This window comes from Leptosomus discolor, chromosome 4, assembly GCF_034619465.1.
Source record: "Leptosomus discolor isolate bLepDis1 chromosome 4, bLepDis1.hap2, whole genome shotgun sequence".
Taxonomy (NCBI): domain Eukaryota; kingdom Metazoa; phylum Chordata; class Aves; order Leptosomiformes; family Leptosomidae; genus Leptosomus; species Leptosomus discolor.
In genome coordinates this window covers 82064564-82080238 of record NC_141394.1, presented here as the reverse complement: position 1 = coordinate 82080238, position 15675 = coordinate 82064564, and the positions used below count along the sequence as shown (strand labels likewise).

Genomic DNA, 15675 nt, shown 5'->3' with positions numbered 1-15675 from the left:
TCCCTACCGTTACTGCACACCATCTCCTTTTCTCCCAGAGGTGCTCTGCCAGCAGCACTTCCAGGGTGCTCGGAGGAAGGATAAGCAGAGCGCTGGTACCTCCTTGTCTCTGAAGACATAAAACACGAGACTCCAGCAGGCCCTGGAGCTGCTGAGCGATGCTCAGGATTGTGTGTTCTCCAAGAAAAGTGAAATATCAGCGTGATTGGATCAAGTTAAAATCCAGTGGAAGAAGCAAGCTGCTGTCACGGGATCCAGAGAGCATCTGGTGTAAGAACACAGAAACACCAGGGAATGAAGTTTAAGCTCTACAACTACACAGGCAGAGCTCCTAACATCACGCTTACCCTCACCAAGCTGCTTATGGAGAGTCTCCACCATGCACCATTGTCCATCAGGCAACAGAGGAATACGGCTTGGATACAGTCTTAGCAATTTTGATCATAAATCAGATTTTGCTGGCAGGTCAGAATCTTCTTGGTTTCTTCTTATTATTCTTTTCTTCTCGGTTTCTTCTTGTTTCCAGCGCACAAGCTGCCCACCTGAGGTCAGCAGACGTCCTTTGCAGCGTAAAGTGACGTTCAGCAAATCCTCAAAGTGAAGCAACCCAGAGAACGAAAAGAGCACTGATCTGAGGGGGATACTTCACAGCTCTCACGGGTTATGAAATTTTCTTTCTCTATTTTATCAACCAGTCCTTATAGTTCAAAAGTGTATTAACTTCATTATGTATATATTAGGCTGTAATCATATTTGGGTTGGAAGGGACCTTAAAGTCCAGTTCCACCCCCCTGCCACGGGCAGGGACACCTCCCACCAGAGCAGGTCGCTCCCAGCCCCATCCAGCCTGGCCTTGAGCCCTGCCAGGGAGGGGGCAGCCCCAGCTGCTCTGGGCAGCCTGGTCCCAATGTAATGTTGTTGGGCAGTGGAGTTTTACTGGAGACTTTGGTATCGTTCAGACTTAGGTAAAACAAACTAAAGGACAGCCCAGCCCTGGAAATAAGGACTTTGCTTCTTGGAAGCTTAGAGCTGTCTGTGAAGGCTAAAGGATACCCCGGCCAGCATCCCAGCCCCTCTGACACATCTCTGAAACCCTCCCAGCATCGTCTGGCATCACAGAGCAGTAACAGACTGACTCCAGGGACACCTGGATCAATAGATAAGCAGCAAGAATGCTGCAAAAATGGAGTTGCTTTGCAGAGTTTTACAGTGATTAATAATCAGTGGGGGGGTGTTAGTGATTAGTCAAATCATGTTGTACCTGAATGCTTGGAGGGTATAAGAATCCCGTGTAAAACCCCATTGGGGTGCCCCAGTTTGGCTGGGACACCTCATGTCCCAGTGTGAAGAAATATTTACTCTTGCAGTTTATGCCCCAGCCTCTCTCCTTGGTTGGCTCAAGCCAGTTGGGAATTTTTGTGACACCCGTTGGGTGGGGTTTGCTCTCCTGGGATAGGGAACGCCGCTGTCCTTCTGCTCCCTCTGCTCCCTGCACATCCCCCGGCAGCTGCTGGACCCGTCCGTGCAAAATGCTTAGATTTACACCAAGATGCAGGTTCCCCACCAGGGATAGGGATGGGGTTTTGCTGCGAAGCGAGGAAAGCGCATGTGGGTGCAGCAGCTAAAGCAGGGATGTTATTGGCACCGATGAAGCAGAGGAAGAAGTCACAGATAACAGGTCCGCCCGCCCAAGGTTGAGGCAGACGCCCACAGCCCTCACGACACGGCGTCTGGCCTCGCTAAATGGTGGGTCTGAGCCAGAACAGCAAACCCCACAGCGGGACCTGTCCCCCGGGGGTCAGTGTTGGGGTCGGTCTTGTTTAACATCGTTATTGATGAGCTGGACAAGGGGATCGAGTGCTCCCTCAGCGAGTTTGCAGATGACACGAAATTGGGTGGGAGTGTTGATCTGCTGGAGGGCAGGAAGGCTCTGCAGAGGGACCTGGACAGGCTGGATCGATGGGCTGAGGCCAATGCCATGAGGGTCACCAAGGCCAAGTGCCGGGTCCTGCCCTTGGGTCACACCAACCCCAGCAGCGCTACAGGCTGGGGAGGAGCGGCTGGAAAGTGCCCGGCGGGAAAGGCCCTGGGGGTGCTGGTCGGCAGCCGGCTGGACACGAGCCGGCAGTGTGCCCAGGTGGGCAAGAAGGCCAACAGCCTCCTGGCCTGTGTCAGCCATGGGGTGGCCAGCAGGAGCAGGGAGGGGATCGTGCCCCTGGGCTGGGCACTGGTGAGGCCGCCCCTCGAATGGTGGGTGCAGTTTTGGGCCCCTCCCTGCAAGAAGGACATGGAGGTGCTGGAGCGTGTCCAGAGAAGGGCAACGAAGGTGGTGAGGGGTCTGGAGAACAGGTCTGTGAGGAGCGGCTGAGGGAACTGGGGGGGTTCAGTCTGGAGAAGAGGAGGCTGAGGGGAGACCTCATCGCTCTCTGCAACTGCCTGACAGGAGGTTGTGGAGAGGTGGGGTCGGTCTCTTCTCCCCAGTAACAAGTGATAGGACAAGAGGTGATGGCCTCAAGCTGCACCAGGGGAGGTTTAGATTGGACATTAGGAAAAACTCCTTTACTGAAAGAGTGGTCAAACGTTGGAACAGGCCGCTCAGGGAGGTGGTGGAGTCACCATCCCTGGAGGTGTTCAAAAACCGTGTAGATGTGGTGCTTGGGGACGTGGCTTAATGGTGTTGTTCAGTTAACGATTGGACTTGATGATCTCAAAGGTCTTTTCCAACCAAAATGATTCTGTGATTCTATGACTTCCCTGAGGAGCGGGCAGCAAGAGAAGTAATGAGGTTTTGTGCTTTTTCTACAGGAGGCTGGAGCTGTCAGGGCTTGAACCCATCGGGAAGTTACATGGTGTCCCATCGGGAAGTTACGTGGTGTCCCGGGTCAGCTGTGCAAAAGCAGCACCGTGAGCACGGGAAATCATTTTGCCAAGGCTGCAATGACCAGAAGCCAAAAAGATACATCACATCATCCTCAATTTGCCTAAATTTGCACAGTGCAAGGTGTGGCCTTGGCACAAGCCTGCTTGTTTAGCGAGGAGCACAACAGGGACAATCGGACATCAGGAGGTATCTTACGGGTTTACAATTTCTCTGCAGCTCTGCCGCCCAGTTTCAGCTCTGGGTTGATTTGGTCACCAGTTCCCTCCCTCTGATTTCTTATTTTTAGCGAATATTAGCACAAGCAGCTTCTCGTGGCTAAAAAAAAACCTGCTTGCCAGACCCTCACTCCTACTTCTACATCCTTTGTAACAGGTCAGGTGGAAGAAATGATCTGCTGGAAGCCACGTCCAGCAAAACGATGGCCACTTCCAGCTGGCCCAGTTGAGCACAGTTACACGGGACAGGGTGCGGTGCCGGGCTGGGAACTGGGGCAATAAGCATGATGGATGTAGGAAGTTGGAGCTGCCAAAATGGGAAGGGGGGAACTGGCAGCCACTGAAGCAAGTTCTGCCATCAGGAAGCTACTTGTGAAAAAAATACACGCTTGCTGTCTTATTTTTTTGCTGATGATCTTAATTTTACCGAATGTGTAAGATTTGCTTTAGCAAAACAAATATCGCTCTTGGGGTTCTGCCATGCCATGAATTTTTAATGCTTTATTAGAACGCTGGAGGGTTTCAGCCCAGTCTGCAGCTGCTTAATACAGTGAAACTCCGCTGTGTTACCTGCTCACACACCACAGGGACCATATGTCCTCAGGATTTACCAGCTGGGAAACCAAGCCCGGCTGCCGGCTAATTCCACACAAACCAGGTACCTCTTGCAAAAACCCTCTTTGTCTGCGTCTTCATGAGGAAAGGTGTTATGAGCGGTGTTCCTCAGGGGTCGGTGCTGGGACCGGTGCTGTTCAACATCTCTGTCGGCAACAGGGACAGTCACATCGAGTGCACCCTCAGCACGTTTGCTGATGACACCGAGCTGTGTGGTGCGGCCGACACGCTGGAGGGAAGGGAGGCCATGCAGAGGGACCGGGACAGGCTGGAGAGGTGGGACCGTGCAAACCTCCTGAAGGTCACCAAGGGCAAGTGCAAGGTCCTGCCCCTGGGTCGGGGCAATCCCCAGTATCAGCACAGACCGCGGGATGACGGGATGGAGAGCAGCCCTGGGGAGAAGGGCTTGGGGGTGCTGGGGGGTGAAAAGCTGGACACGACCCGGCAATGGGCGCTCACGGCCCAGAAAGCCAACGGCATCCTGGGCTGCATCCAGAGCAGCGTGGGCAGCAGGGCGAGGGAGGGGATTCTGCCCCTCTGCTCCGCTCTGGTGAGACCCCCCTGCAGGGCTGCGTCCAGCTCTGGGGGCACCAGCACAGGACAGACACGGAGCTGCTCGAGCGGGTCCAGAGGAGGCCACAAAGATGCTGAGGGGCTGGAGCAGCTCCCTGTGAGGACAGGCTGGGAGAGTTGGGGGTGTTCAGCCTGGAGAGGAGAAGGCTCCGGGGAGACCTTAGAGCGGCTTCCAGTGCTGAAAGGGGCTGCAGGAGAGGTGGGGAGGGACTCTGGATCAGGGGGTGGTGACAGGACGAGGGGTAACGGTTTCACACTGCAAGAGGGGAGATTGAGATGAGATCTTGGGAAGAAATTCTTCCCTGGGAGGGCGGTGAGGCCCTGGCCCAGGCTGCCCAGAGCAGCTGTGGCTGCCCCCTCCCTGGCAGGGCTCAAGGCCAGGCTGGATGGGGCTGGGAGCGACCTGCTCTGGTGGGAGGTGTCCCTGCCCAGGGCAGGGGGTTGGACTGGGTGGTCTTTGAGGTCCCTTCCACCTCAAACCGTGCTGTGATTCTGCGATTTTTTTAAAAAAACGGGATTAGGGCTGTTCGGGATCAGCCGGCTCTCTCCTCACCTGATAAACCACTGGTGCCACCAACTGGGACCGCAGTGGCGGGCAGCAAAGCGCCAGGGCTGGGGAGGGGCAATGGGGAGGGCGGAGGAGGGGGGGGGGGGGGGGGGGGTTTGCACCCGCGCTGGTAAAAAAATGCGTCGACAAAATAAAAAATACGAGAAAAAAAGTCCTGAAAAAATGTGTTTTCTCCCTGTATTGGAGAAAACCCCGGGCGCAGCCGCACCTCGCCCAGCAGAGCCCGCCGCCCCCCGGGGCCGCCGCCCCCCCCGGGCCCGGGGCCGCCCCCACCGAACGGTCGGAGGCTGCGGGGGGGGGGGGGAGTGGGCGGGGGGGGCCGCGGCGCTTTGGCCACGCCCACCCAGCGGCGCGATCAGGACGGCGGCGACCAATCGGAGCCGGCGCAGATGCCGGCGCGCTCGGAGCGGCCATTCACAAAGCGGCGGGGTGGGACGAAATAAAAGGGGCGGGGGTCACGTGGGCAGGAGCGTTGCCACGCCCACTCCCCCTCAGCTCGGGGCCGCGATGGAGCCGGGGCCCGGGCCCGGGCCCGGTCGCGGTCGCTGGGCCGCCGCCGCCGCCGCCTGCGTGGTGACCGGCGCTTCCCGGGGCTTCGGCCTCAGCCTGGCGCGGCTGTTGGCTCCGCGGCTCGGCGAGGGCTCGGTGCTGCTGCTGCTGGCGCGTTCGGCGGCCCCGCTGGCCCAGCTGGCGGCCGAGCTGCGGGGGAGCACCGGGCTGCGGGTGGAGTACGTGGCCGCCGACCTGGCGAGCGAGGAGGGGCTGAGGCGGGCGACCGCTGCGCTGCGGGAGGTGCTGCCCGCCGCCCCGGCCCACCGCCTGCTCCTCGTCAACAACGCCGGTAACAGCCCCCCCCCCCATCCCCCCCGCCGCCCTCCCCGGGCCAGCGGGGCTCAGCCCCGGCGAGCCCTCCCTTAGTTGCGCACGGGCTGAGCCGAGGCTTGAGCGGTGCTTTGGGGGCCGGGGAAAGACCTCAGCGAGCGAATAACCGACGGAGCAGCCGGGATTTCACCTTGTCTTATTTCATTCGTGAATTTGGGGGGCAGGCCAGGGATGGGAGCTGCCGGGACCGCGGTGCTTTGCTGCTCGCAAGGTTTTTCCCCGTTAAAAACCAGCTGCCACCCTCCTACTGCTCTCCTCCAGGAGCACAAACCTTCAGGAGAACTTCTGGCCCTGCCATGCAGGTGCTCCACTTGCCACCTTTATTGCCTGTGGGCTTTAGCGCCTTTTTCACCCGTTATTCCTATAAATAAGGCCACACGTTCCAGTAGGTCGTAGGTGCTGCAAGAGTTGGGCCTTTTACTGGCTTGGTCCCAAAAGAGGGATGTGCAGGAGAGCGCCTGGTGGCCCGTGGGGACGTTGTACTTCAGGCTGGAGGTCGGGAGCTGTTTATTTTGACAGGGCACGTCCGTGGCCCTGCTGTTGGTTCAGTGGGTGACCCGAAAGCGCTGAGCAGAGCCGGGCTGAGCTCCTCACTCTGCTGTGAGACCCTGCGAGATGTTGGGCCAGCAAAGCTGGTGGCTTTTGTCTGTGACAGCGCGTTGCATATGGAAATGTAGTAGTAAAAGGGGTCTACGGTGTTGTTGAACCCACCTTTGGCCGCCCTGAACCCACCTTTGGCCGCCCTGAACCCACCTTTGGCCGCCCTGAACCCACCTTTGGCCGCCCTGAACCCACCTTTGGCCGCCCTGAACCCACCTTTGGCTGCCCTGAACCTATCGGCCCTTCCTTCCTAGGCTCCCTGGGAGACATCTCCAAATCATTCCTCGATCTCACTGACCCGGATGAGATCAACAGCTACTTGGCCTTCAACGTCACCTCGGCGCTTTGCCTCACCTCCACCGCCCTGCGAGCCTTCGGGAAGCGGCCCGGCTCGAGCAGGACGGTGGTGAACATCTCCTCGCTCTGTGCCCTGAAGCCCTTCAAGAACTGGGCGCTGTACTGCAGCGGGAAGGCTGCCCGGGACATGATGTTCCAGGTGCTGGCGCTCGAGGAGCCTGATGTCCGTGTGCTCAACTACGCCCCAGGTGAGGAGGGGAGCTCATTAATTGCTGTTAATTTTCTCCTACTGAAGCTGAGAAAACTCACTCACCACTCGGTGTTATCCAGCAGGGATTCCTTATTGCGGTGCCGGGCAGCCCGGGGGATGGCTCCTTCCATCCCTGCGCGCCCAAGTGTTCGGATTCTGGCCTTATATTTACAGCTTTCATCGTTATTCATTACATTTCTAAGAAAAGGTTGGGTTATTCTCATTATTGCCAGGAATTCATTAACAGAAGTTCCTCCCACAGTCCCCCCCCTCAGTCCGCCCAAGTTACGCCTCCCTTGGGGGTCCTTGGTGGTCTTTGGGGATGAAGGTCCGAGTCTTCCTCAGGGTTGAGCTTTTGAACTCGCCCCGTGGCGCCTGCCCTGCACCATCCTGGGGCTCTTCCAGTTCACAGAACCAGCTCTCTCTCGCTGCCCTCCCCCTCTCTCCTGCTCAGTCCTTTGTGTTCCTTGAGCCCCACGGTCTGACGGGAGGATTCCACCGGGTGTCCTTTGCTTGGTGGATTCTGCTGCATCCTGATCTTTAAAGGGTTGATCAGTCAGCAATGGATAGATGCCTAAGGGTCAGTACAAATCAGCCTCCCTCCCTATCTCTAAAGGCTGGGCAGCAGTTCTTTTCTGAAAGCCAGTTTTCTAAAGGCTCGTTAGCCGTTCTTTATTACACTGCCTTTGTGGATAAAGGGTTCTTGCAGCCAAGCCAGGTGCAGAGCCCCACATTTTTGCTTTCTCCTCGTGTGATTTCTTTTTTGTTGCTCTTTCCCCAGGCCCCCTGGACACAGACATGCAGCTCTTGGCCCGGACTAAGACTGGAGACCCTGAGATGCGTCAGTATTTCCAAAGCCTGCAGGAGAGCGGCCAGCTGATAGACTGCACCGTGTCCGCCCAGAAGCTGGTCAATCTCCTGGAGGAGGACACCTTCTGCTCCGGCGCCCACGTGGATTTCTACACCATCTGAGTTCCTCTCGCCTCCACCCTCGCCTTCATGCTTTTGCTTTCTGCTGAGCCACGTCTTGGGTGCCTCCAGCGTGTTTGGTGACCTTCTTGGAGCCCTGGGTGCTGTGCAGCTTTCAAGAGAAGACCTCTGGGTGCCTTATAAATACTCCTAGTGCCCCGGTGGGCGTGGGGGGACGTTATTGCCACACTGAGCCCTCCTGGGTACCCACTGACGGGAGCAGGGATTTCTTAGCTGGTGGGGATGGGGAAGCAGAGGTGGCTTTTCCAAGGGAATGGGTGTGGAATTCTTAAAGCTCTCCTGTGTAGGAGTGTGTGTGAGCCAAGGAGGTACCGAGGCCAGGTCAGAAAGCCACCCCAGAAGGTCTCAAGGAAGCCAACAGTAGGGTTAGAGCTGAGTGTCCCCCTGCCCGTCCCCTTTACCCCGCAGGAGCTGCGTGCTCCGCACCTGAGCAAGTCACCAAAGGGCAAAAGAGCCATTGCTGGGGTCAGAGGAGGTGACTGTCACCCCAGAGCCCTGACTCTCCGTCCCCCATCTCCCCAGTGGCTTGTCCAGACTCTCCTGCAGTTCTGGGACCGTCTCTGTGCGAGTTTTGGGCGTTAGGACGTGGAGCAAAGCCTGTCCCCGGGCGTTTTGCACAAAAAGGCGATTGATCACCAGGAGAGGGAGCTGGTCGTGGAGGAGCTGTGAATTCTGGGTGCCTGGCCGGGGTCACCAGCGTCTGCAGAGCTGTGGACCGCCCCAGCACGGGTTAGAGCCCAGCTGAGCCCCAGCCCTGAGCTCATGCCATGCTCCTGGCCGCAGGTTTTGGGTCCAAGCCTCGATCTGGGCCTTCAGCCCCTCCTGGATGGTTCTTTTAATTATTTGTGGGGTTTTATCCTCATTTTTTTGTCAGGTTCCAGGAGGCACAGGTGCTTAGAGACTTGCCCTTCTAGAACTGCAGTGTGTGTTGATGCAGGAGAGCCGCTTTGAAGCGCAGTGATGTCCCCTGCGTGCCCTGGAAACACCCAGTGTCCCTGTGCTCAGTGACAGCAACCTTCCTGCAGTCCTCTCTCTCAACCCTGTAGTTCAAATTTTGTCCAACTGGATCTACAATCATTAAAAGTTTCGTGTCTGGGCTGGGTTTTCTGCTGTATCTTTGAAAGTGGATGAATTTTTTGGGAGAGTGGGAGGAGAGATCCTGGGTTAAGCGCCGTCTTCCTCCAACAAGGCACCAACGTGCGCTGCTGGAGTCCTGTTCTTCCATCTCTGAGATGTTTCATTAACTCTGTGTTAACTTAATCCTGCCAAGCTCAAAAAAACCTTCTCCCCAGCTAGTCTGCTGCTTGGTTTCATCTCCCCTCCATGCCTGTGAAACTCAGGACTAGCAAAACCCCCTCTGCTCCTCACGGCACTGGCAACGGGGTGGTTTTGCTGGGGTTTGGTGCCTGGAGGTGTTCAGTGTGGTCTGTGAAACCTGGATGGTCCTGCTGCTGCTAAAAATCCACCATCTCCTCACCCTGCATCCATGTGGCCTTGTCCCATCCTCTCTTGGGACAGAAATCCTTCTTTTGGGATCTGGCTCTCTGCAAAAAAATAACCTCGGTGCTCAGAGCTGGGGGTCCCAAATCCTGCCCTTCCAGGGTCTTGGATCAGGGACTGAAGGTGGGTAAACCCCCCCCCCCCCCAAAAAAAAAGGCTCTAGGAGCCCTGTGGTACAGGAGGAGGTGGGAGGATGCTGGGGGACAGGACCATTTGGTACCAGCCACATGGGAGCTGCAGGTGGGTTGGTTCTTCAGGGGGGGGATTATTTTTGGACTGTGCATCCTTGCTTGATGTGTGACCACCTTCCAGTGGCTGGGGGGGGGGGGGTGTCAGCAACTCTGTGTGTCTTCTCAGAACAAGTACATCAGGGGTTGTGGTTTCACAGAGGTGCCACTTGAAACCCAGCACTTCTCCAACCCAAACCTCTTCCTCCGAGAGGATACCTGGGTGGGAAGGCTGACTTCAGATAGCGAGGTGTCCTGCAGCACACACCATTAAGGACATCATGAATGAAACACTGGGTTTGGTTCATAGCACGGTTTGGGGTGGAAGGGACCTCAAAGACCATCCAGTCCAGCCCCCTGCCCTGGGCAGGGACACCTCCCACCAGAGCAGGTCGCTCCCAGCCCCATCCAGCCTGGCCTTGAGCCCTGCCAGGGAGGGGGCAGCCCCAGCTGCTCTGGGCAGCCTGGGCCAGGGCCTCACCGCCCTCCCAGGGAAGAATTTCTTCCCAAGATCTCATCTCAATCTCCCCTCTTGCAGTGTGAAACCGTCACCCCTCGTCCTGTCACCACCCCCTGATCCAGAGTCCCTCCCCACCTCTCCTGCAGCCCCTTTCAGCACTGGAAGCCGCTCTAAGGTCTCCCCGGAGCCTTCTCTTCTCCAGGCTGAACACCCCCAACTCCCCCAGCCTGTCCTCACAGGGAGCTGCTCCAGCCCCTGAGCATCTTCGTGGCCTCCTCTGGACCCGCTCGAGCAGCTCCGTGTCTGTCCTGTGCTGGGTCCTGGATCACTTTTCTGTTTTCTCTCTCCCCTGGTGCCCAGGGGCAGCCCACAAGCAGCAGGCACAAAAATCAGCCTTTGTGTCCCTGTCCCTTCAACCAGGAGACTCTACATCTGCTCCAAGAGGAAACCTGTTACCAACACCAAGCCCGCACCAAGCACAAATGCTGTGGCTACCGTGATGTGCTGGGGCTCCCGCTGCTGAATTTGGCTGGTGAAGCAACCCCTTGCTTGCAGTCCCATGGAGGACGTTTGTCTTCAGCATGTGGCCACCCCACACTTTGTGCTCCAAGCTGTCTCCTGGATGTTTTCATTTTTTTAGGGGTTTCATCCCCTTGGACTCGCTGTGCCTGTGTTTAGGTGTTCGGCATCGCTCTGTAATCCCCAGCGATGCGCTGAGCTTATGACTCCCACTCCAGGAGCAGAGCTCTGCCCAGGGAGAAACCCCAGTGATGTTTTTGGGGCATCTCCTGCGTACGAGCATCCCCCTGGGCACCAGCATCCCCTGCCCAGGGTGAAATGCCAGTGATGTTTTCAGGGCATCCCCTGGGTACCAGCATCCCGCAGGTACCAGCATCCCCTGGGTACCAGCATCCCCTGGGTACCAGCATCCCCTGCCCTGGGAGAAACGCCAGTGACATTTTCAGGGCATCCCCTGGATACCAGCATCCACCAGGTACAAGCATCCCCTGGGTACTAGCATCCCCTGCCCAGGGTGAAATGCCAGTGATGTTTTCAGGGCATCCCCCGAGGACCAGCATCCCCCTGGGTACCAGCATCCCCCAGGTACCAGCATCCCCCAGGTACCAGCATCCCCTGGATACCAGCATCCCCTGCCCTGAGAGAAACGCTGGTGATGTTTTCAGGGCATCCCCTGGGTACCAGCATCCCCCAAGTACCAGCATCCCCCTGGGCACCAGCATCCCCCGCCCCAGGAGAAATGCCAGTGATGTTTTCAGGGCATCCCCCTTGGACCAGCATCCCCCGGGGAGCGGGTCCAGTTCCCGCGCCCCGTGGGTCTGGCCAACACCTGCGCCCCCGTGGATGCTGTGAGATGCAACGGCAAAATGAGCTGATTTTTTTCTTCCCTTTTCTAGCATTTTCTGTGACCAGCTGAGGGCGTACCGAGACCGGGTAACGGCCACCAGCCGGCGCAGAGCCCGGGGGGGACACAGCAGCTCCCTCCCGCCGCTGCACCGTCCCATCACAGAGCCCTGCGACGGCGGAGAGATTATTTTTATTAATTAGGGCTCCATGTCCTGGAGCCGTGGGACCATGCTGGAGGTGAAAAAGGGGTATTTAAAACAGAAAAAAAGTGTTGAGGTCTCCTAATTCCGGAGCTGGGCCCTCACCAGGCAAAGGGCATCCCCTGGGGGTAACACAGCCAGCCCTGGGGGAGCCCCAACATCCGAGCAGTGCTCTCCCGTGGGCTAAGGATGAGCCCTGTGGTGGCGGGGAGTCACCCCAAAAGGAGCCATCACCTCCTCCTCCACCCCAGGCGGGAGCCCCGGGCTCTGATCTCCCTGACAGGGGTACAAAGCCCCAAATCCCAGCAGAAGGTGTCCCTCCAAACAGGTTAGCCCCTTGCCAGCCTGCCTTCCCACCCTGCCTCCTGCAACAAAATACTGCGTGGGGCATTTTATCCCTTTCCCCCCTTTTCTTTTAATTCCCCCCCCGCCTTTTTTTAAATTATTTTCCCCCTGTTTGCTTTTTCCTTCCCATCCCATCCCTGGAGCAAAGTGCTGGGGGTGGTGGCAGCCCCAGGAAGGGCTGTCCAGCCCCGTTCTCCCAGTGCATGGCTGCAAGGGCTCCTGTGGGACAGCCCATACCCCCCCGTGTCCCGTCCCCTCTGCCTTGCTCTGAGCTCACGTATTTACAAGAAAAGGAATTTACTCGCTGCTGGGGGGCAAAGCAGCGGGATGGAGGGTGTTCCCAGCGCCGGGCCCTGCCCGGCTGCAGCGATTTCTGGCACGGGTGGGTGTTGGTGAAGGTGTGATGTCTCCCTGAGCCCTGGTAAACAGGGGGAGACAAAGCTGGAGCGCGAGCTGTGCGGAGGCCTTTCCCACGTGAAATCCTTATAAAGCGCTACGGAAAACCCCTGCGATGGCCTCGTTAGCAGTTTGGGGCAGGAAAAGAAGTGCTTGTGTGATGCTTAGGGGTGCCACCACCCCAGGTCCCCAAGGGACCCTTCCCAGCCCCCTCCCTGTGCTGGGGGAGACACTGTGCCCTTTGTGCCCGCGGTGAAATGCCGGGGGGGGGACTGGGTTATGAAAGGAGTCAAAGTCACTGCTGGGGTTTTGATTCTGCCTGTGTGACCAGGTCCCCTGGACGGTGGCGAGGGCGAGGCCTCCTAAATCCCCCCCAAAGCCTCCCAAATTAAAACCAGCGTGCACCCAATGACCTCCCAAATCTCAGCCGCTGACCTGGGCTGCCCCCGGCTCAGCGGGGCGAGAGGCTGCAGCCAGGTTCCTCTGCCCCTTATTAAATGTTTCTCAGCGGAGGGGACAAGAAGACCTTTATTTTCCCATCCACTGGCCAGAAACGCTGAGCACAGGCCTTTTGGCCAGGACGCCGAGTGCCCAGCAAGCTCCTCACTCGCAAACAAGCAGCTGCCTCCAGCCATGAGGCCAAAGGTAAAAGAGCTGCTCCTCCAGCGAAGGTGCTCTTGGTGGGGGGCGGGGGAAGCTCTAGGGGTTCCCATGCTTCCCACCCGGGGAGCCCCATCCCGCGGGCAGAGCCCCCCGAGATGCCCATGGAGATGCACCACCAACCATCTCAAAGCCTCCCGTCTCTCTGTGCGACAAGTCGGGAGCTTTGCAGGGTCTTCTCGGGGCCGTGGCTGGGATTTGGTGGACGTTCACCCAGCTGGAGAGGGTTTGAGCGACAACCAGCTTTCTGCTGAGCTGGCAGGGTTCTCACCGACTCTCCTCCCCGAGACTGAACACTTGCTCGCACGTCCTCCTGCCTGTAACGCTTCATGCTCCTCACTCTCGGCCTCCTGAGCTGCTTTTATTCTTCTCCCCTCTATGCTGTCCCCTGGTTTTGGTGGCCTTAGCATTAAGCAAGAAGGACGAGCTCCAGGCTGACCATGTCCCCTGGAGCAGCCATTTAATCTGTAACGAGGGACCCGTTGGGCCGGCAAGAAGAGATGACACATTAACCCAGTTTAGAGCCAAAGAGCAGCGGGTTTGCTGGTAAACTGTCCTGTTCCTGCGAGTTTCAAATGCCTTTAATGAGTTATTATTTAGTCTGCTATGGAGGTTAATGGGGGGACATTGCAGAAATGATCTGTGATTAATTAAACCATCTTTATCTGGCACGGGCGGAGCAGCTGGACTCGCTGTGCTGGGCACTAAACTGGGACCAGCGTGGGATCCCCAGCTTCGGCATCACTCCCAGCGCTGCCCTGCACCCACCCAATTCACCAGCCATCCAACCAGGCCCTGCAGACCAATGGCCACCTCCACCCTGGTGGGAAAGAGCTGCCAGAAATAGGAGTTTTTCCCCCTGTTTTTTTTTACGCACCACCCCAAAGCCAGACTTTGTCCTGTTTCCCACTGGCCCGCGTGGGATGCAGCCAGGCATATCTCAAGCCTCCTTCCCCAAATACCAAGCGCCGAGACGGAGGGAGGCTGTGGCTGAGCTGGTCCCGTGGCTCTGCAGGGATTTGGGGACACTGGATGGTCCCGGCATCGGCTGCTCCCTGTCCCCTTTCCTTCAGCAGAGCCGCTGGTTCAGCTCGCCGCATCCACCTTCCTCCTCCACGCCCCATCCCGCGCCACATCGGCAGCTCATCCTCCTCCTCCTCCACGGCCTCGATACCCTCCTGTGCTGATGGCTCAGCCCTTCCCCAAGCACCCAGCAATCCCAGCGGATCCCCGTCCTTCCCATCAGGATGCTGGGGGGCCTCTGGCAGATCCTCACCGCCGCGTTCAGACCCGAAAGGGCGAACGAGCCGCGCTGCACCCATCCCTCGCCGCTCCCCCGTTCCCTGCGGGGATCCTACGGGAAACCCAAAGCGTCTCCTTCCCTGGGGATGTCCCGTCACCTCGCGCTGCCCGTGCCACCGCTGGCAAAGCTGCCGCCGAGGCACCGCGGCGAGGCCGGGAGCCGCATTCACATTCCTCCCGCGAGCGCACTCGTCAGCCGAGCTGTCAGCCGCTCCCGTAATAGGGCCACGGCGGTCACTCGTGTTGGGAGTAAACACAGCCGAACCTGAGAAAACAAGAGCAGAGCCGAGCCCGGGTGCTTCCAGCGAGGCTGCAAAGTCTCAGCACACTCAGGGCTGGGGTTGGGGGGGGGGGAGTGATGCCCACCATCCCCATCGTTCCCCACCGCAAACCCCGAAAAGCCCCCGGGAAGGATGCTCGGCGGCGGTCCCTTGCATCGCAGGGATACAGGGACACAGGTCGGCCGCTCTGGGGAGGAAACTTTGGGGATCTGGGGTTGAAAAATAGGTGGGTTGGTGGCGTCAGAGCTGAGGATGGGATAGAGGGGGACAGCCGCGGCATGGAGCCGCTTGGGGACACAAGGTGGTGGAGCTGCCTTTCTAAAGAAACCCACCCCCACCTTTGGCTGGAGGAAAAGTGCTTTTTTCCTCTTTTTTTTTTTTGTTTGTTTGTTTTACTAAAAAAGTGGCATTTTGCACCTGCCCTGAGCCTGAGGAACCTGTTTGGAAAGAGGGTCCAGCCTCCTTGCCACCCTCCAGCCAGCATCCCGCAAGGGTGCCCTCTGTACCCCGCCAGGGCCACCTCCTGCCACCTCCAGCCGTGTCACCGCCGCTGGAGGGGACACCTCCTCTGGGTGGGACAGATCCAGGCTCCACGCTGGCCCCGCACGCGCGGCACAAGGAGGGTTGGGGGGTGTTTGCGCGGGGACCGGGGGGCTCAGCGAGGAGGAGGAGGAGGAGCAGCCCCGTGAATGATCAGCGTTTTGCACTATTCCTCCAACTCCTCAACCCTCCCCTCAACAAAGAGGCGGGCGGCCTGAAAAGCCGAGGATTTAGGACAAAGAAGGGAGCGGGGCGGCCGGGGGCGCGATGCAGCTTCGGGGCAGAGCGGGATGGGGACCCCGGCTGCCCGGCCGGGCGGAGATGCCCATTGCTCCATCCCAAACTCTTCACATTCAGGGAATGCTTCTCTCCACGCCCTCCACTCCATCCCAGCAGCTTCCCAGGGCTTGGTGTGGTTTCTTCACATCTAGAAACCCTAAAAAGCTTAAAAACACTGCGAAGTATTTTCTCCCGGCGGGGAGGGGAGTGGGCGGCTATTATCCTCATCCAAACCAAACCTGAAATGTT

General features: G+C 58.2%; 1 protein-coding gene across 1 annotated transcript; it reads left to right on the top strand.

Annotated features, from left to right (window-relative positions):
• The first annotated feature begins 5359 nt into the window (after positions 1 to 5359).
• Positions 5360 to 7853, top strand: SPR (sepiapterin reductase). The gene is made up of 3 exons (XM_086464876.1): positions 5360 to 5693; positions 6589 to 6879; positions 7663 to 7853. Exons 1-3 carry the CDS (start codon positions 5360 to 5362, stop codon positions 7851 to 7853), a joined length of 816 nt encoding a protein of 271 aa, XP_086321002.1.
• The last annotated feature ends 7822 nt before the right edge of the window (positions 7854 to 15675 follow it).